This window comes from Pelobates fuscus, chromosome 4 (assembly GCF_036172605.1).
Source record: "Pelobates fuscus isolate aPelFus1 chromosome 4, aPelFus1.pri, whole genome shotgun sequence".
Lineage (NCBI taxonomy): Eukaryota > Metazoa > Chordata > Amphibia > Anura > Pelobatidae > Pelobates > Pelobates fuscus.
The window spans coordinates 235048948-235072071 of NC_086320.1; the positions used below are offsets into that span (position 1 = coordinate 235048948).

Genomic DNA, 23124 nt, shown 5'->3' on the forward strand with positions numbered 1-23124 from the left:
ATGGCATAGAATGTTTGACGGTGTTAAAGGGAAACTTCAGATGCCTAAAGCACTTCAGCTTGCTAAGGTGTTTTAAGTCTAAAGAGTGTGTCCTCTTTTTTCATTATAGTAAAAGTGCATATTTCAGTAAATATTGGCATTTTTACAAACTAACCTTGTTACACCCCTTCACAATGGCTGTAGATCAAACATTAGGTCCTGTTACTTCATGGTTACTTGGAGCTCAATGGAGCTAAATTCAATAGGCAATTATTTAGAGCACCTGCCTTCCAAAGATCTCTCATGAAATTGCATGAAAGCCACAGAAAGTCTGGACTAAGTTAGAAGAGAATGGCTTAATTCAGACACTAGAGGTACCCAGAGCAAGTCATCTCAAGCAGTCTGAGTGCAGTGGTACTGTCGTTTTTACCCAATGATTCATGAACTTTAATTTTATTTATTTATTTATGTATTTAATTATTTTTTATGCCAAAGAGAGGTGGACAGAGGGTGGTGAACAAAAGGGGACCTATAGTTCGGAAATAGTTTGGGGAAGCCTGGCTTATACACTTGAGTCACAAGCAAGTTTTAGCTCACTTCTGCCATTACATAAGAAACTAAATAATTTCCATATCAAACTGATCTCAACAACATTACAGTCCATAATTGAAATGATATGCATATGCTCTAAACATAACATATACAGCAACCACAGACAATAATTTCTGTCCAGGTAGGTGTCCTTAGTGAGGTGTGGCTGATAGTTGCCACATTGAGCAAAGGGTCCATGTTTGGATTATGCTTTAGATTTAGTGAGGCTCTACATATTTACAATATATATGTTTTTTCAATACATCAGTGACTAGACCAAAAAATGGATGAAATTATCATCTGGGTAGATTTATCATACAGAGGTCATGCATGTTGCCTCTGGACTGCCTTTGAATGGGTGAACTCAGTTTGATATACAAATGATATCCTTCTTTAAAAACATAAGCAAGCAAAAACTGACTAAACAAACAAACCAACTAAAAAAACTTAAGTATAAACAGCAATTCAGACATTAACTTCTTGCTTAGAGGGGTATCAGTTACATCAGCAAAGTTATTTTTTGCCCATTCTTTGTGTTCTTCCCCCCCCCCCCCCCCCCCGAAAAAAAAGGATATTTCGTTTTAAAGTGTAATGCAGATACACTTATATATGTGTGTGTGTGTGTGTTGTTTCTGGAAATATTCTAGAAATATTGATCAGCATTTAATAAATCATATGGGACAATATCTATACCACTACTGCTCAACCCAAAGCCTAGATGGTAAGAGAGGGGGTGCAAAGCACTGCTGCCAAGTTCCCTTCTTAATGTTTAATGGTTAACGATACCCTCTATTGACCATATTGTGCAAGAAGTTAAATATTTTATTTCACAAAACTATAGCACAAACTACACAAACTATGAGCTTCTAGTATTTATAAAAGTGGAAAGAATATGGTCACAAAGTTGTTGTTTTTTAGTTGGTTTGTTTTTGCTTGCTTATGTCACTTCTCTGGAATATACACCATTGAGTATAACTTTGAAAGTCACCTGCAGTGTATAGCTTGTGTTAATCTTTTATTTTTCTTGAGATGTTCTGTTTTATTTTGCATCCAGTTCAGACAAGGTACATTCAGGGAAAACAATGCAAATGAGCAGGACAAAATGAAATGTTTCATTTCTCCTCTTCTCTGTTCTCATATTCTATTTTGACTGATAATTTCAAAAGGCAGACTTTGCAACAATGACTGTCAGTACATATTTGATTAAAAGAAAACTATAGCATTAGGATTACAAACCTGTATTTCTAATTATATAGTGCCCCAGTGAATTCAGGTTCCCATACCATTTGTGTAATAAAAATTAATAACATAAACGTTTTATTTAACCTTTTTCCAGCACTGAGGATACCTTGGCACTGCAAAAATCACTGAGAAGACATGTTCACCAACGGCAATGGCCAATGCAATTCTCATCATCGATGAGCATCTAAAATTCTCCATAGAAAGTCATTGAATGCTTTGCTATGAGCTTCTGTGTCATGTGACCGACTTTTACAGTATCAGTTTGACAGCCAGTTGATGTGTATTTTACCCTGCAATATATACATTGCAGTTTCTAAAAAAACTTTTTATATTGCCTAGTTAAATGGACAAGGCCACTGCACCCAGACCACTTCATCGAGATGAAGTAATCTGAGTGACTTTAGTGTCCCTTTCACATAGAAATGGGTAAACATAATGATAAAATATCTGGACAGTGACAGTTCTTTAAACGCATTTTTGTTTAAATATAAATAATACATGCAAACATTTACCTGATTTCCATAAAGAGATTATCCTGGGAGCCTGACTGAAAAATAAAGAATATATATTAAAACAAATGCAATAATTTAAATCAGATAATATATTATACTGAAATATAATGCTATTGTGGTTATGGTGCCTGTACTCTGGTACTTCCTCATTGTAAGCAGTCAAACCAATTTAGAACAATATCCCTTCTTACCTGGGCTCTGACAAGCACCATTCCCAGTCTGTTCTCTGCTTCCTGCTCTCCTGAGCTTTAAGTCCTGCAGAGTGGGACTAGGTTACTGACGCAGAGCATCAGATCATCAATCATCAGCCAATGGGCTAAGTCTTCTCAATAGGAGCTTCTGAGAACTGAAGTGGAGGCAGAAAGCAGCACCCACAGACCCCATGTAACAAGTCGAACTGTTATAAAATGGTTCTCCAGCACCATAAACACTACAGCACCTTTTAAATATATTTGGGTTCTTAAAATATTTACCTCATTTTTCACTAAATTGTTATTGACTATAAAATGTTTTTAACTGAAAGACAGTTGGAGCACTGAACTAATTTGAACTAATAACATGACAAGGAACCTTTGTGTTTCTATGTGAGTGAGCATGCAGAAATACCTGTATGGCATAGTGGGAAAATTAAATAACTTTTACTGATAATAGATTTACATAGTAATCTAAGCTAAAAAAAAAAAAAAAAAAAAGGATCAATAAATCTCATATATATGTTTCTAGAGTTGATCAAATAAAAAAATACAAAAAACAACAGTTTGAAGTTTCCAATTATGATACAAACAGGGGAAAAAAATCTTCTTGATTGAAAAAAGGCATTTTGATTTCTCCTGATCATCATATTGTTACCATCAATAATAACTATTGTATAGACATGTGCAATTCGGTACTTCTGAATGTCTGTATAGCTGAATTGCCGAATTGCCGAATTGCCGAATTGCCGAATTGCCGAATTGCCGAATTGCCGAATTGCCGAAGTCCCGAAGTTGCAGAATTTCCGAAGTGCCGAAGTACAGTATTGCCTAAGTACTAATATACTTACCCAGTGGAAGAATGAAAAATGTTACACTGTATACAATTAAAAAAAAAAATAATAATTGTATACAAACATAGCCAGGATTCAGCTGTAAGCATTTGCAACACTTACAACAATCAAGTAACACACATTCATATAAAATGTAAGTTACTTAGCCTGTTAATGTAATGACAGGAATGAATAAGTAGCTAACTCCCTAATTCCCACGGTATTAGAGAGCTATCTACTAAAAGGCTGAAAGACCTGAATTGGTCTTTCAGCCAAATTTACTAATACTAAGTAACGATTACTTAATATTAGTAAATTATGCCCCTACTCGCTATACCGCGAGTAAGGGCATGTCTGGTAAACAGTGAGCTGCCTGTGGCTGCTCACTGTAAAAAAAAAACTACAAAAATATAAATATATATATTCCTCCCCCCCACCCCTAAACAACGGGTGGGGAGCCCTAAAGAAGAATAAGGGGGGGGGGGACCTATTGTCCTCTCCCCTGCCCCACACGCATGAGTGGCGGGTGGGGGACCTAAATTTAGAATAGGGGGGGGAACATATTGTCCTCCCCCTGAGCGGTGGGTGGGGGCCCTAAATTTAGAATAGGGTGGGACCTGTTGTCCTCTCCCCTGGCCCCCACCTTTGAGCGGTGGGTGGGGTCCCTAACTATCAATAAGTGGGTGGGTGGGGGCCCTTAAAAAAAACAATATTCGGGGGACCTACTGTCCCCCCCGGCCCCCACCCCTGAGTGGCGGGTGGGGGCCCTAAATGAAAATCCCCCCCAATCGAGGTGACTAGGGGTCCCAAGCCCCTAGTAAACCCCCCACCCAAATCAAGCTATCCCCTACCCACCCCCACACCCTAAAAATAGTGAGGGGGGAATAAAATAACTAACCTGTAAAAAAAAAAATGAAACTTACCATTTGAGGTCTTCTTTTTTCTAAAATCTTCATTTTTCAGCCCCAAAAAAGGCCAAATAAAAAGCCATCATACCCGACGAACTTAAAATAAAATAAAAACCCAAGCGCAAAAAAAAAAGCCAGACGGAAAAGAAAAAACCTGAGCGCAAAAAATAATCCATCTTCACCCATGGAGGGCTCTGTGCAGACTGAGCTACGCAGGGCGGGGGAAGCAACCATATAAGTCAAGACCTCACCAAAGACTACACAACAAAAATCAATAATCTAAATAAATCTTTTCCGAAACAGTCACAACTAAAATTGGAGCAGCCCATACCATCCAGTCCTGGCATGGGGACCTTCAATATGTTATGAAAAAATGAATAAACTAAGAATTCTGGCAATAATTACACGTGTTGACACACTTACTGAAAAGCTTATTGGGCCTAAAGGAAAATGCCCTCAAACCTTTGGTCGCCAAAACAAACAGCTTCATATAAGATACTACAGACTGCCTCAGAAAACCCAACCAGATCACACACTTGCAGACAATACCTTACTTGTTACCATGGATTCAGAATTCATGTACAACAACATCCCACATAAAGATAGTATGTCTGTTCATATTTTCTCATAACTACCACCAAAATTATGGACCCCAAGTCATCACAAAACTGGTAGAGTCCATTCTCACGCATAACTACTTAAGCTTCAAAAAGAATATCTACTTCTAAACAATAGGGGACACTATGGATACCAAAATGGCAACACAACTCCAGTCTGTTTATGGCCGATCTAGAACAAAAATGTATTGAAACACATAACTACAAACCTTACAAATACTACCGCTACATTGATGATATATTAATAATTTGGACAGAAGGAGAAGACAAACTAAAACTATTTATAAAACTTTCAACTCTTTCCATTCATCAATAAAGCAAACAATTTAAATATATTTTAAATTTAAGTTTTTGGACACTACTGTGACTTTCTCAAATGGCACTCTCAACACATCTGTGGGAAAAAAATTCACAGCCAGATGCATCTACTTACAGAACTCCAGCTTCCACCCATCTCATACTAAAAGAGGTATAATTTACATCTAAGCTACAATGTACCATTGAATCTGCTCTGACAGTGAGGACCGCAGCAAACATCTAAACACTCAATCTCAATCATTTATAAAGAAAGTTTACAAATCGAAGACCATCAATGGAAAAACACACTTTGCTTGGCAAATACCAAACCTCCACATGTTATAACAGATAACCCCACTCTTGGGGCCACATATTAAATAAATGTCACCATACCTGTCCCTCGCGGCACTGTGCAATCACAGGGATGATGTATTTTTCTGAGTTATCCCTAACTTCCTGGTGCCTTATTATGACATCATATATAATGTGGATCCCATTAGTCTCCTTTTATAGTGTCAGTCCATGTGTCGCTTTTTGATGATGTGTACAGGCTTGTGTCCTCTGTGACCAATCACTACCCAGTATAGGGTATATATGGTTGTCCTTGTTTCCTTACCCTGTCGTGGTATTTGTTACCTTAGAGTGGAACTATTGAAAGCTCATTACTACAAATTTCTGTTAGTCCAGTAAAAAATGCAATTCAAGAAACTGCAATGCTCCATTATTTTGCATCTATATTACTGGACTAATAATGAAACGTAATTAGTTAGCATTACAGACTAGCAACGGGTTACCTTCTTAGTAGACAAACACAGAAAATCAGCATTTTTCAAACCACTGTCCGTATAGATCATATTCGATTAATCTTAATGGCTTTCACTTGATTCTCCCCTCCACTTCAAACTTGGCGGCAACATCTTTTCAACATGATGTTATTTTACATGATTAACTATAAATATGTAACAGGACAGGTAAATTCACTTTAAAGAAAAGGATAAATAAAAAATAAATAAAAATAAATATATATATTTATATACAGTTGCAAGAAAAAGTATGTGAACCCTTTGGAATGATATGGATTTCTGCACAAATTGGTCATAAAATGTGATCTGATCATCATCTAAGTCACAACAATAGACAATCACAGTCTGCTTAAACTAATAACACACAAAGAATGAAATGATGCCATGTTTTTATTGAACATACCATGTAAACATTCACAGTGCAGGTGGAAAAAGTATGTGAACCCTTGGATTTAATAACGGATAATGGTTGAACCTCCTTTGGCAGCAATAACTTCAACCAAATGTTTCCTGTAGTTGCAGATCAGACGTGCACAACAGTCAGGAGTAATTCTTGACCATTCCTCTTTACAGAACTGTTTCAGTTCAGCAATATTCTTGGGATGTCTGGTGTGAATCGCTTTGTTGAGGTCAAAATTCAGCAATGGCGGCGGTGCAGGCACGGATGGGCTGCCAAGGGGTACTCAAGTGAAAAAAGGTTGGGAACCACTGACCTAACTGATGCTGGACGTCCTCACACTATGCATTAGGACATCCAGCATTATGTAAAAACACATACATGACATCCAGCGTCATGTAAAACCTCATACATGACATCCAGCGTCATGTTAAACCCCATAGGAAAGCATCTACCTTTTGGGCACCCAGCTGTAGCGAATGTGAAAAAAAAAATATCCAGAATTCTGTCTGGCCTTGTGGTTAAACAGGATAGTAATTCCTTTGGGGGAAGTGCTAATGTGAGCATATGCGTACCACGGGTTGAGAACCCCTGAGTTAGGGGATCAAAATTCGCCAAACAACCCGTAAGTCACTCTAGTGGATGTCTGGTAGACAGCCACAAGAGGTGGAGTTAACCCTCAAAGGTAATTATTGCAGTTTATTAAAAACTGCAATAATTACCTTTGCAAGGTTAAGGGACCTGGGACAGTGCTCCCAGATCACTTCAAAGAGCTATAGTGGTCTGGGTGACTATAGTGTCCCTTTAAGTGAGATGGAAGACAAATGTGGGTTATTTGGAAAGGAGAAGTAAGAGGTGCAGAAGAGGCACAACCGAGTCAGGTGTGAGGGGGGCAGAAATGGGTGACAAGTGGTGTTAGAGAGTCACAAGAAGACGTTAATGGGAAGACACACATACAGATTAGTGAAGATTGAGAGAGACAGAAACTCATAAGAAGGTGGATAGTCAAAAAACAACAACAAATATGCTTGCAGCATATAAATATGCGTCATTTCCCCTCACTGACACTGACCTAATATGATTCACATACACACAAATACACCTCTCATTCACACACTCTGACCCAGGTTTTAGATGCACTCCTCATTCACACATACACCCTCAGATGTCTGATACATACCCTCGTTCACACTCTTACACTCTGCACACATACAAATACACTACAGCATTCATATATGCATTCACGCACTGACAATCCATACAAATCTATACTGTTATTCATCCGCAGACTTTCCACACTAATACACCCTGGCATTCATACACCAACATTCCCCTGTGTTCACACACAAGTCCTCCACAAAATACACCCCTGCATTCTCATTCAAAATTCCATACAAACACACTCCTGCTTTTACAAACATCTGCTCTACTCACTCATAGAACAATGCATTTACACATTTACTACATGCAAGTAAACTTCTGCATTTCATACTCTCTGGCACTAGACAAATTATGCTGTAGTATTTACACACATCAGCTTTACACACACACACACACACACACACACACTTCTACTTTGACACATAGAATAATAATATTAAATTGTGAAGAACACAGGGTTATTCATTAACACCTTAAGGACCAAACTTCTGGAATAAAAGGGAAACATGCCTAAATAATCAAAGTGAACAACAAAATTGTCTTGGTGAATTTTTCTAATACAACCATTTAGGCCTATCATTTAAAATTCACTTTCCCCAGCAATTCTCACTTGAGAGAATAAACCTGACCGGGTGTTTTGAAAGATATATTTAACATTTACTTAAAGGAACGATATAGCATCAGGAATACAAATGTGTATTTCTGACACTTTATTTTTGAAAGCATAGTTTAAGTGCACATGTGCACATGTGCGGCAAAAGGCCATACTGCACTAATCAGCATCTCCTCATAGAGATGCATTGGATCATTGCAACTCTGTGGGAAGAGTTCAAGTCTCCATGCAGTGTGTAGGGACGTTGAACATCAGTGCCTCCCACTAGAGGTGTTCCTAGGTAGTAATGCCCTTTCTCTGAAAAGCCGGCAAGAATTGGCTGTGGACACCAGAACAACTACATTAAGCTGTAGTTGTTCTGGTGACTATAGTGTCCCATTTAATACTTAATATTTGTTCTTCGTAGGGCCCTGATACGATTTTGCCAGGGGGCCCAGAGGGCTGTCAGTCTGTCCCTGCTAACACTAACCCTAGTCTAAAATATGATGCAATATAAATGATGAATAACATAAAATCATGCATTAGGTGAAAAAATAATGTCACATTATGGCACTGGAAACATGTATCATAAGTAAATTACTTGCAAAGGTAAGTGATAAACTGTCAGCACTTAAAGAAACAGATGTAGGTTACCAAAGGCCAAAAAAAAACACATTTTGACGTTGTAAACAAAGACCTTGATTAGGATATAATTAATGAGTTGACAACTTCCAGCTCTTCTGCAACAATTAATATAAATTAGGCTTTGAAAGTTGATGCCAATTTCTACAGGTGACCCAACTTTTGTTGATTACTTTTAAAACCTCTATTAATATAAAATCAGTGTTGAAACTGATTGTGTCACTATACCTAATTACCGGATATACTCGAGTATAAGCCCAACTCGGCTTATACTCGAGTCAATAGTCTGTATTATGGCAATTTGCATTGCCATAATACAGACTGGGGCTGTGGGGGCTGCAGAGAGCGTTACTTACCTGTCCTGCAGCTCCTGTCAGCTCCCTCCTCCTCCGCGCCGTCCGTTCAGCACCTCGGTCAGCTCCCAGTGTAAGTCTCGCGAGAGCCGCGGCTCTCGCGAGACTTACAGCGTGAGCTGACAGAAGAGCTGAATGGACGGCGCGGAGGAGAAGAGAGCTGACAGGAGCTGCAGGAGAGGTAAGTAAACTCTCTGACAGCCCCCACAGCCCCCCCCCCACTGAACTACCAATGCCACTGGACCACCAGGGAAGGAGAGCCCCCCTCCCTGCCATGTATCAAGCAGGGAGGGGGGACAAAAAAAAATCTAAATAATAAAATATTAATAAGTAAAAAAATAATAATATTACAAATAAAATAAAATAATAAAAAAGAACAATAAAAAATATTAAATAAAAAATTATTATATACACACTGTAAATAAATATTCAATTAATATAATTTTTTTAGGATCTAATTTTATTTAGAAATTTACCAGTAGCTGCTGCATTTCCCACCCTAGTCTTATACTCGAGTCAATAAGTTTTCCCAGTTTTGGGGGGTAAAATTAGGGGCCTCGGCTTATATTCGGGTCGGCTTATACTCGAGTATATACGGTAAGTATTATTTGGACAGTATTCGACTTCAGGAAGTACAAACAAAACAGGGTAGTACTAGCGCTAATTTACAAGGTGAAGAAAACGGATGAGCAGCTGTAACACCAAGTTCTTATCTTAAAGGTAGGTCTAGTGGTAGTATGCTGGTGAAGCGCTAAAACAAAATTATTTTAAAATGTAACAGTTGTGAATTCTAATTGTAACAGTTGTGAATAGACTTAAAGTGTGGATATATATATATAAACAGTACCTTTTAGGTATACAAAAAGTGTCCTAAGTTGATGTTCAATACCTTAAAAATAAACAGAATATACCAAACATAGTGTAAACTGTGACAAGCAATGAATTTCAATTAAGAGTGAAAAATTCCCACTCACACTTTGGACAGCTAATAGTGTATAGCTCAATTTGATAGCCCGTGGGGTCCGTGAAGGCGACCCTATCCCTTCTTTTTGCTGGATATTCTTTCCTTTGAATTCTGAAATGTGGAAACATATATATGGTGCAGTACCGTATGGTTCCAAATATGTATAAAAAAGAGATATACATATTTGGAACCATACGGTACTGCACCATATATGAAGTCCTATGAGTGTGTTCTTTACTTTGGCTGAGATCATCAAACTTGATGGTCTCAGCCAATCCAATGCTTTCCCATAGGAAAGCATTGGGAGGATATTGTGCATGTGTGACAAAAAGCTGCGCAGCCAATCAGCATCTCTATGGGGAGTGTTCAACGCCTCCATGCAGACCCAATTTAATAAACTGTCCCTCCTCCCATTCTAATACACTGCCCACAAATCCAATACATTGCCCCCAAATCCAATGGAGGACTTAGTCTACCTGACCCATTTAAATACTATTTAGTAACACAATTCACCAGAATCTTAGACTGGTGTTGCCCTACTAGTACACAGCACTTGAAATCCCTAGAACAAGAGCGGGTACAACTTTGTTTAGCCTTCCTCCCATGGCAAATGGAATCAATCTCCAGAATATGTCCCCGTCAACACTCCACTATTAGCCCTCTATTAAACCTCTGGAAAAAATAGGCTTTCAAACTTCAATTTTTAGGAGACCAATACCCATTAAAATTGCAGCAAGTCCCCTTACCCCTAACGCTAGCAGTTTAGCCGAAACAAACTAATAGCTACATATCAAAACATGATATGGTAAGTTAAAATATAAAGCGAGATGGCTAATCTGGGTGAGTAAATAGCTGCAGCATTATCCCCTGTCAACCCCTGCCACCCTCTGCTCTAGAAATCCTGACACGCATTTCACAGAGTACCGACCCAGGAAACTGGGTCAGAGTAAATCGGTAGTTTAAATATCCCGCCCTCCATGCCGATTTGATCCCTGTTCCACCAACCGGATTGGAGTGGAAAAGGATGACGTATTTGAAAACAAATAAACCGTGTAGAAAATAAATAAAATGAAAAAAGTAATAACAATCTCTTAAATAGGTATGTAAAGTAAATTTAACACCAGGCAAGAGTTTGTACAAAGCTATATTTAGTCTCTAATGTACAGTCAATGTATGTTGCATCTCTTATATGTCAATTTAGTGCCGAATAGAATTGCCGCTTGATCTTAGAATCGTAAGAGCACCCATATTTGTTTTAAGTCTTTTGCAACAAAAGTTGCTACAGTAGCTACTGTTGCATTACATTGGTAATCAACAGTAGCTAATTGTGAGTGAATATGTGGTAGTGCTTGATAACGGAAAGTTTCTAGATCATTATATTAATATATTAAGGTTACCCAACCAAGGGGAAATGATGCTGAATAGTAACAATCAAATACTTAATACTTGAAACCTATTTTGAGACAGAAAGAAACCCTTGTGTGTTAGTGAGGGGATGATTATTCCAATTAAACTTTCTCCCTAGTCTCGTTCCCAAAAACTGTAGGAACTATACTTACAAATGAAGTGACTGAAATTAATAAAATAGAATAGAGTGAAATGAATTTAGTAAGGAGTTAAGTTAAAAAAAACCTTATTTACAGTCAAAGGGTCCACATAGTAGATGAAAACCCTGAATGAACACATTATATAGTGTAGTGTAAGATAATATTGCCAACTATAACCATATTGTTCATTATATACATTCCTTGTTATTATAGATAGTGTTGGTGAAATATCCTCATAGACATATAGGTAGTATAGTCCATAGTGATATTACAAATCAAAGTTCCTGATTATATGTACATACTGTCCAAAATTATACATATCTATATTTAAGGAAATTGCCCTAGTAAAATAATAACCTCAGAGGGATGTTAATTCCTCTTATTGGTACCTTGTAATTTACAAGCCCTTTTTACAGGGAGTTGTCATGAAGGGGAAAACCATATTTAAATATTCCCCAATGTCAAAACAAAATACATTTGGGCTAGATTAAGGGCTCATAATGTATCTACTTTATGAATGAATGAATTGGGGTAAAATTAAATTCCTCATTCAGTCCTTTTGGGTATAGTGTTTTGAACTGAAATCTAATGGGACTCAGCCTTGAGTAATTATATATTTATATCTCCTTTCCGATGGTTTTGAAATATTTGTTGGATCACTTGGAACTTCAGTTGCTAGACACGTACGACAAAACCATGCATCCAAACCCAGTGCACTTGAGTGTCAACATGTAGATTGGTGATGGAGTTAAGGTGTTGTAAAATTATGCAACGTAGTTGTTGGTACGTTTTACCAAAAAACTGTAAACCGAACTCACATGTTATAAAGGTAGATAACGTTTGTGGAGCTGCCGTTGACAAAGGCATTGATAACTATCTCCTTGGATGTTCTCTTGTTTTGAACTGTTTTGGTAGGTAGAATGAAATCACAAGCATTACAATGAACACACTTAAAGAGATCTTTACTGGCTTAAAGCCATGTGGGTGCTGTTTGAGCCGGTTTTAAATGGCTATGTGTTAAGTGATCCGCCAGTGCTCTTCTATAGGTCATTGATGGTTGGCTGGCTATAGTATTTTTAAGACATGTGTCATATTGTAATACCACCCAGTTTCTATTGAAAACCTGTTGTGCCAAGTCCCAGTGATATTCAAACGTGCCCATAAATCTTGTAAAGCCTGGGGATGTGAAGTATGTCTAGGGGGTCTATGTAAACTTTCAGATCTTTCAACAACTTTGGTTCATTGGTAGGCTTTCTTTAAGATCCTGTTTGGGTAGCCAAAGCTCTTAAATCTGCTTCTGAATTCCTTGGCTTCATTTTCAGAGTCCTCCTGGTTAGAGCAATTCCTTTTAGCTCTTAAGTATTGGCCATATGGAGTATTGGCCTTTAGATGATAAGGTGAAAGCTTTGCCAATGTAGCAAGCTATGTGTAGCTGTAGGTTTCCTAAATAGAGATGTAGTAACTTCCCCATCATCTAAGATGTTATTCTTTAGGTCCAGGAAGACTAATTCTCTCTCGTCAATGACATGAGTGAATTTCAAGTTAATTTCATTCTTATTGAGTTTGTCTACCATTTCCTCAAACAGCGTAAAAGAGCCTAACCAAAAATATCAAAACATCATCTATATATCTATACCATTTATATATAGACCTAGTGAATTTGGTATTGATACTAGTATACACTATGGTTTCCTCCCACCACCCCAAAAATAAATTGGCGTAACTGGGTGCACACGACGACCCCATGGCAGTGCCTCCTAACTGTAAATAATACTTCCCATTAAATGTAAAATAATTATGTGTTAATACAAATTTAAGCAAATTCAATCAGCTATGATTGTCAGAAACAATTGGTCTCCCCGGGGGTTTTCACATATCCTTGTGCACCTTGGGGAGACAGTAAAAAGTACCCACAGTTATGTTGGATTGAGACACTATGTATCTATATTCATTCTGTGTGATGACTATCTATTAGGGCCACTTGTACTATTGATTGCAATTCCTTTAGAAAGCCAGTTGTGTTTGGTAGGCAGATTTATCCGACAAGTGTGTCATACACATGTCAGTGTATTGTTCTCTCTGCATAAGGACTATATTTCCCCCTTTATCTGGGGATTTCATTACAACCTCAGATTGCTGTTGTAGTTCCTGTAGGGCTTGTCTTTCACCAGAATTTAGATTCGATGTTTGTGGGTGTCTATTAGTTTGACATTCTAATTCATTTGTACAGATTTGAACGAACAAATCTATGCATGGAAATTCTTTCAAGTTAGGGGTGAACCAACATAGAGGTTTAAAGTCAGTGAGAGAATTAGTGGATTCTTGTTCAGAGCATAGGTCTGTCAGTGTCTGTGTAAGTCTGTGCAATTCATAATCTTCGGTGGAGAGACCCATTTCCATCAAAGTTTTAAGGTTTTTTTTCTCATGAAAAGCATGGAGGGCCAGTTTACGGCCAAAGAGATTTACATCCTTAGCCCAATTAAACATGTCTCTCTGAGGTTTAGGTACAAATGATAGTTATAAATGCCTAGGCTGTAGGGTGAAGTTCGATAGATTGATTATTTTGTTTTCATCCATTCTCCTGTCTACTGGTAGTTGAACTTGTGGGTCTTGTATCCCCACTTTTTTCTGTCCCTGAGTCGCTTCTCTTTGTGGTCGTGGCTGATCCTGGTCTAAAAAAAGAAGAAGAGGATTGGGATGACCCAGAGGAGGCTTCATGCATGAATGCAGGGTCAGGATTTGAAAGTGTAGTAATATAAGAAAATGTAATATCAGAAAATCCCTTTGGTCTGGGCAGTGGGTAATTGTTGTGTGTGTCTGGAGGAGGTCTTATTATGATAGTGGGTTCTTGTTTCAGTTTCAGACCACTCAGTTTCTTCTTCTGAGGAAAATCCTTTGCTCCCCATTCTGACGTTACGAGATCTACGTTTATTTTTAAAGATATTCCCCTCCTGAAAATCCCTAAAGTCTGTTTGGAATTTATAATGTTTTTTTGTGTCTAATATTTTTCTTGAAATTCTCGAAATTCTTCTGTAACTTTACTTCCATAGCTGTAAAATGAGGTTCCTTATCAGATGTTTTTACTTTCTTAATTTCCATGTCTAGATCGCCATTGATCTTTTCTAAACTTTCCTGTTCCAATTTAATTAAAAATTGCATTATCCTTGATGAACACTTTTTTTCACACATTTTAACATATTTGTTTCACTAGAGGACAACATCACAACATACACCTTATTTTGTACATGTATACATATTATAGTATATATATAGTTTAAGTCACTACACAATCACGAGATCAATCTATGTTAGAATGATTTACAAGATGGTACAATAGATAGGTTATCGCTTAGAAGGACTTAAGGGTCCAATACTATCTAGAACTTCCCTTTACTTTATGCTCGCTTTGTATATGTATGAAATCTAAAGTTTTTAAATAAATTCTATGTGGCAGGGTGTTCCGTTGAGTAAAGCCGACACTCCGATCTTGTCTCCTGCATATAGAAACCCTACTGCTTTATATTTACAGCGGGTTTCCTAGGAGATAGTGTATTCGTTACCTAGACAGCGACGTCTATTCACGTTTACACGTGACTACTTGACGTCCAGGAAGCGACAGGTTGTTAGCGCGCAGGCGCACACGAGGGGGGAGGACGCCGATCTCAGCGGAACACACCTGGGGTAAGTCACTAAATGATGTTATTGGGGGGTATATATGTGAGTAAGTTTTATGTTTCAATTGTCAGTCTATCCTGAGGAAGGTCCCTGTGTGGACCGAAACGTCGTATATTTGATGCAATAAAGGAATTTTCAATTTAAAAGGACCGTGAGTGCAGTTCCAGACCGCTGTTTATATATATATATATATATATATTTATATTTATTGTAACAAACCACCTATATATATATATATATATATATATATATATATATATATATTTATTGTAACAAACCACCTCTTTTACAGGGAGGATTTTTCACAGATCTGATGGTAACCACAGCCTTCTATGGTAATCAAAGTACAGGACATATTCAGCTCAGTTTTTCTGATTTATTTGGTGCAAAATATACAGGCGCTCCAAAAAAAAAAAGAAAAAAAAAATCCCTTGCTCTTGTTTGAGCACTTACTAAACAGAGTAATTACTATCTAGAATTGGGTGGCTTTCCCACTTACCAATTGACAATAACAAGATATAGCTACAAAACACACCATTCCTCTGGCTCTTTCTCCCTCACTCTGCAGCAGGCTGATCCCTTCTTTTAAAAGCCTGCCTGCTAGTTGACCAGCTACAGGTGAGTATCAATTAATTCCCATACAAGTCCTGCTCTGGCTGTTATATAGCAACTAGTGCTATTGGAGCACTGGCCCACCCTGCTCTCCAAATGCTCCGCCGCAGGGACCCATACCATGGTTTGCAGAGTACCAACAATGTATCTTGCAAACCTAAAATCTCTCCCTGGGGCATTTAATTGAGAAACCTCAGGCTGCCGTTTAGTAAATCAGGCCTAATGTATCTTCCATTAACAACCATTCCACATTTTCTCTCACACATCCTCCCCCTGAGCCCATATGGGTTTGAGCGACCATGGACATCAGAGAGTGTACCCTGGAAAGCCCATCAGCATTGCCTTGTTTTACACCTGCCCTGTGCTCAACAGTGAAATGAAAAGACTGCAAACTCAGGAACCATCTGGTTATCCTGGAGTTATTCTTTGTTCTGGCACATCCACATAAGAGGTGCATGGTCCGTTATCAATTTGAATTTTCTACCCAACAGATAGTATTTAAGAGAGTCTAGCGCCCACGTAATGGCAAGACATTCCTTCTCAACAATTGAGTTGTTCTTTTCATGTGGGTTTAACGTCCTGCTCCAAAAAAAAAAAAACAGGGTGTTCTTCACCCTGATATTCCTGTGAAAGGACTGCCCCTAAGCCCACTTCAGAAGCATCGGTCTGTACTATAAAGTCTCTAGAAAAATCTGGAGTAACTAAGACAGGTTGGCTACAAATAGCTTCCTTCAGATTTTTAAAGGCTTCTTCAGCTTCTGGGCACCATTTAACTACAACCGGCGACTTTGCTTTAGTGAGGTCTGTTAGAGGTGCAGCAATGGTAGCAAAATTTGGAATGAATCTCCTATAGTAACCGGTCAAGCATAAAAACGCCTTTACTTGCTTTTTTGTAAGTGGTTGTGGCCATTTTTGTATGGCTTTCACTTTGGCAGTCTGTGGTTTAACCAATCCCCTCCCAATTGAATATCCCAAGTACTTAGCTTCCTACAAGCCAATCGTACACTTGGAAGGATTGGCAGTTAAGCCCGCTGAGCGGATATCGTCAAGCACTTTGTGGAGTTGGGATTCCCAATCTGCACTGTAAATAACTACATCATCCAAATAAGCTGCAGCATAATGAACATGAGATTTAAGAATTCTATCCAACATTCGTTGGAATGTGGCGGGTGCCCCATGTAACCCAAATGGCAATACGGTATACTGAAACAAGCAATTGGTGTTGAAAAGGCAGTCTTTTCTTTGGCTCTTTCAGTGAGAGGGACTTGCCAGTAACCCTTTGTTAGATCTAAGGTTGTTAGATTACGAGCTTTACCCAGTCTATCAACTCATCAATTCTTGGCATTGGATAACCATCAAATTTTGATATGGCATTTAGTTTGCAGTAATCATTACAGAACCTCCAGGTGCCATCAGGTTTTGGCACCAATACAATAGGACTGCTCCAGTCACTCTGGGACTCTTCAATCACTCAAAGTTTTAAAAAAATGTTCAACTTCTAAGTTTATAGCCTCCCTCCGGGCCTCAGGGATTCTATAAGGTTTGAGATTAACCCTTTTCCCTGGTTCCGTTATTATGTCATGTTTGATCACCTTAATCTTTCCTGGAACTACAGAGAAAACATCCCTATTTCTTCTGATGAAATCTCTGACCTCTTGCTTTTGATGCACAGACAGAGTCTCAGATAAGTTCACCTCTGGCTCTACTATAGGAGGTTCTGAAGGTTTTAAAGCAATCAGGATCTCCCTGTCCTTCCATGGCTTTAACAGATTTATATGATACAACTGTTCGGGCTTTCTTCTCCCTGGTTGTCTGACTTTATAATTGACATCACTCAACTTTTCTATTATTTCATAGGGTCCATGCCAAGTCGCAAGGAACTTATTCTCCACAGTAGGGACCAGAACCAATACCCTGTCTCCAGGTTTGAACACTGACTCTAGCATTACGGTTATAGCTGCTTTTCTGAGCCTGCTGGGCTTCCAGCATGTGTTCCCTGACAATAGGCATGACGGTGGCCATTCTATCCTGCATTTGAGCTATATGCTCAATTACACTCCTGTGAGGAGTAGTCTCCTGTTCCCAGGTCTCCTTAGCAATATCTAATATTCCCCTGGGATGTCTTCCGTATAACAATTCAAAAGGAGAGAAGCCCGTGGAGGCCTGTGGAACTTCCCTAATGGAAAACAGTAGATATGGCAATAAAAAATCCCAATTTCTTCCATCTGCATCAATTACCTTGCGTAGCATACTCTTAAGGGTTTTGTTGAACCTCTCTACTAAACCATCAGTCTGTGGGTGATATACTGAGGTCTTAAGATGTTTAACCTGCAAGAGCCTGCACAACTCTTTTGTGACTCTGGACATGAACGGGGTCCCCTCATCTGTCAGGATTTCTTTAGGGATACCCACCCTACTGAACATCAACATAAGTTCCTTAGCTATTACCTTTGAAGAGGTATTACGCAAGGGAATGGCCTCAGGGTAGCGAGTTGCATAGTCCAAGATGACTAATATATATTGGTGTCCCCTAGCAGACCTTACCAGTGGCCCCACTAAGTCCATAGCGATCCTTTCAAAAGGCACATCAATTATGGATAAGGGTACAAGTGGACTACGAAAAGTCTTGAAAGGAGCCCTGTACTGGCACTCTGGGCATGAAGAGCAATATTTTGTAATAGCAGTAAACACTCCAGGCCAGTAAAACCTTCTAAGGACTCTCTCTCTAGTCTTTTCGACTCCCAAATGTCCCCCTAATACGTGGCTGTGAGCCAACTTTAGTACTACATTTTGGTAAGTCTGAGGAACCAACAGCTGCTTAATGATGTCTGAATCCCTTTTTTCTACACGGTACATTAGGTAATTTTGTACTTCAAAATAGGGGAACGGTAGGGCTTCTCCTGGCTGATTAGCAACCCGGTTTACAACTTTAATATCATTTATAGCTGTCACTAAAGTGGGATCTTCCCACTGAGCACTTTTAAAATTACCTGGACTAATTCCAATATCAATTAGGTCCTTATCCTTGTCTGCAGTATTAGTAGGCTCCTCACTAGTTTGAGCTGGGTTATCTCCTATTAATACTGGTTTAGGGCAGTACTTTCTCCTTTTTCTTATTTTTCCGTCACAGTGGTCAAAACCCAAGTCAATATCGGAAAAAGGGAACTAATTTCTGATAAATTTTGTTCCCTCTTTTGTACAGCTACCCATAATTCTAGAAAATGAGGAAAGTCTCTACCGATCACTACCTCGTGGGCTAATCTAGGTACAACACCCACTCGGTACTTTAAATCCCCATACTGGGTTCCAATATTTACTTCCGCAGTGGGGTATTCTTTTTTATCACCGTGAACACAGATAATGCCTATTTTCTGTACATGATCGGGTTGTACCCAAGGTATTATAGACTCTGTTACCAACGTTACCATACTGCCTGAATCAAGTAATGCTTTAGACATTTTTCCGTTCACAGTTACACAGCATTTATGCGGGTTATCATCATAGTCATTGGTAACAGTACCATAACAGTTAAACAAACATGAACGGGCTCCCTCATCTTTGCCCATATTGCATTCCATAGGTTCATCCCCCAATGGACAGTCTTTGGCCATATGACCAGCCTCTTTGCACCTGAAACATTTGACAGTAAAATCTGTCCACCAATCAGTTCCTCTCCCAGGCCTATTAGACCTGGATGCCCCCCTGGTGTTATGTGTATAGAGCTGCCGCTCTTCAGCTCCCCTTAAACCTTGAACAGTCTTACCAGGTCTTGCCGAATCACGGGGCTTAGGATTGCGCGGGTTTTCCTTTGAAGTAGGACATAGCAGTTCTCCTGCAGCCACATATCTTTCTACCAAGGCAATCAGTTGGTCAGCTGTATGGGGGTCACTTTGGCTGACCCAGTGACGTAGGGCAGCTGGTAAACCACGCAAAAACCGGTCCATAACTAGGGTTTCCACAATGTGGCTAGCTGAATGGATTTCAGGTTGTAGCCATTTCCGTGCAAGGTGTATGAGGTCAAACATTTGGGAGCGTGCGGCTTTGTCTGAAGAATATGACCATGAGTGGAACCTTTGGGCACGTACTGCAGAGGTTACACCCAGTCGTGCCAAGATTTCAGTTTTCAATTTGCTGTAGTTACTTGTATCGGCTGGTTCTAGGTCATAATATGCTTTCTGTGGCTCTCCACTTAGGAACGGTGCCAGTATGCTTGCCCACTCACCAGCCGGCCATCCCTCTCTCTCAGTAGTGCGCTCAAATGCCAGAAGGTACGCCTCAACATCATCGGATGTGGTCATTTTCTGAAGATAGTGGCTCGCCCGAATCGCCTTTGGCTGACACTGGTATCCTCCATCAGGGTCTCAATTTTCCAGAGATAGCTTGGATTTACTGTTGTAGCCCCTGGGTGACTTTTTGCTGCTCCTCACGGGCTACTTTAAACATCTCCGCTTGTGTCACAACAAGCTGTTTCACCAAGGACTCAGTGCACTCCATTTGTGTTTTGGCCAGGACTTTAGCACCCTCTGCCTGGGCCAGCACCAGTTGCTGCAGGGCCGCACTGTTTTCTGCAGCTCTCCTGTTAGCCTCCTGTTGCACAGAGGTGGACTGGATCAGAGCCTTGATAACATCCTCCATGTTGAGCTTTAACTGACTTCTACCCGCAGGCTTACGTGGTTGCCCGCATTCTCCACCATATGTAACAAACCACCTCTTTTACAGGTAGGGTTGTCACAGATCTTGCAGTAACCATCGCCTTCTAGGGTATATAAAGTCCAGGACACACTCAGCTCGGTTTTCCTTTTTTTTTTATTCAATAAGAAAACAGGTGCTTTAAATAATAACAAAAACAAACAAAATCCCTTGCTCTTACTTGAGCTCTTACTAGACAGGGAATTGCTATCTGCAATTGGGTGGCTTTCCCACTTACCAATTTTCCAAACAAAAGAAATGTCTTTGCAATAAACACAGTTGTCATTCACTCTCCTAGCTGTCTTTTTCTCCCTCACTCTGCAGCAGGCTGCCCTCTTCATTTAAAGGCCTGTCTACTAATTGACTAGCTACAGGTGAGTGTCAATTAGTTAACTCTTAAGTCAGATCTAAATTGTGGTTTGTTACACAGCAACTAGTGCTGTTGGAGCATTGGCCCACCCTACTCTCCAAATACTCCGCCCCAGGGACCCATACCATGTTTTGCAGAACCTCAGCAATGTAGATTGCAAACACTAACATCTTCCCTGGGGCATTTAACTGAAAATTCTCAGGTTGCAGTTTAGCAAATCAGGCCTGCTGTATCTTCCATCAACCACAATGCCACTTTTACGCTCACAATATATATATATATATATATATATATATATATATATATATATATATATATTACAGAAATGTACACACAGTCTGCATTTACAAGCATTTGTGAAAAAATGTGTTGTTCTGAAGAGCACAGTAAATTCAAGCATGGTACTGTGTTAGGATGCCTTGCATTAATTCAGTTCATGAAAGTTTACAAATGTTCTACTGAATAGACAACAATTCCCACAGAAACAACACTCCAAAATATTTTGGAAAGCCTTCCCAGAAGAGTGTAAGCTAATATAGCTGCACAGTGGAAGACAAACTACATATTAATGTGTATATATTTAGAATGCGGTCATAAAAGTTAATGTTGGTGTAATGGTCAGATGTCTTAATACTTTTGTCCATGAAGTGGAGCTCAGTACTCAGACTCAGTACCTGTGTTGTAGTTTTTTTTATTCCAGGAGAAAATCACACTTCAGTGATTAGAGCTCCCCACAGGCACTAAACAACACATAGTGCTGACTTTATTGCATTAACAGTACATACATTTCTCTATCAAGTCTTCCTCCCATAATCCCTTGTTTTTCTTGCTAAACCCAATCCTCAGCCTCACAAAAAAAAAAAAATGCTCAGCTCCATTTTGTCCATATAATTCTAACAACCTGAAAACAACCAGGCTCCATGTAAAAGTCCCACCCAAGCAAGAGAAAGCCCTACGCTGCAACCCTGGATCCATGACAGGATCTGCCATAGTGTACATTTATAATATAGGCAAAAAAAAAGGGATATTCACATACTTCACTTACACTCACAAGTACATACAGTGGTACCTGGGTTAATAAATTTAATGTGTACTCCAGGCCGTTTTATATTGTGAAAAATTTGTAAACCAAAACATGGTTTCCAATAGGAATGCATTGAAAACCAATTAATCCATTCTGTTTTAACCCACAATGCAGAACACACAGTAAAAGGCATGCAAACGATGAAGCTATCTTTCCGCCGATTGAGAAATGCACCAAAAAAGTTCCAAAAAGTCCCAAAACCACTGCAAAAAAATTCCAGAATGGCTCCAAAACTCAATGCAAAAACTGTTCCAACACCTCCAAAATCTCCACACTCGACGCCATGTGCTACCCACGGACTCCAGCAAGCACGGGGGTAGTGCTGTAAACCTCCCAGGCGCAGTGCATCCTGGGGAAACTTGCATCGTATTGCGGAAAGAAAATTGTAAACCAAGGCATTATTTTCAATGGATTTTCATTTGTAAACCGAAAATTATGTTAACAGTGGTGTTTGTAAACCAATGTACAGTCACTCTGAATGTGAAAAGCTGTTCTATAACTAAATTCATCCTGTCTGCATGATGGTTGAAATAACCTTGCTGACAGAAAGAAGAAATTAATTAAAGAATAAAATCACCTACAATCCCATGTTGAAGACAAGTTCTTCCTGCAGACTGATAGTTTTTCAGTGAAGTTACTCCACTTCACTGCAAGCAGAGGAATGTCAGGAAGTAAGGTGTGAGGGAGGACTTAAAGCAACACAGAGAGGTGGTGACATGAATCATTGGACAACCACTTCTAGCATGCTATATGTGCTGATGATGAACACATTCTATCCATAGAATTAACAATAGCGGCCCATAATTCTCTTTCTGGGTGACTAATGATGCTGTCAGAGCTGGAGTTACACATCCAGCAACTAAAGTCAATAACTTAGTGTATGCTGTATTTCATTTTGAAACACTGCACATACAGACCTCAAGCACCATGACTCACCACCGTAAATGATTAAAGTGGGTATAGTGCTTGAAGTAATCTCGGCTAATCACTATGTTGCCACCTAAGTATAAATCAAGTGTCTGATAAGCTACTGAAATGCATACTGGGCTTTTTATAAAGGCAAAT

The 23124-nt window shown here is 39.2% G+C and overlaps 1 protein-coding gene across 4 annotated transcripts in view; it reads right to left on the reverse strand.

Moving 5' to 3' along the window:
- Positions 1 to 23124, reverse strand: part of ARPP21 (cAMP regulated phosphoprotein 21) — a 306084-nt gene that overhangs the window by 129310 nt on the left and 153650 nt on the right. For all 4 annotated transcript variants that reach the window (XM_063451958.1, XM_063451959.1, XM_063451961.1 and 1 more), the window contains one exon: positions 2325 to 2359. In XM_063451958.1, coding sequence (XP_063308028.1) covers positions 2325 to 2359 — 35 coding nt within the window. The remainder of the gene's footprint in view (positions 1 to 2324; positions 2360 to 23124) is intronic.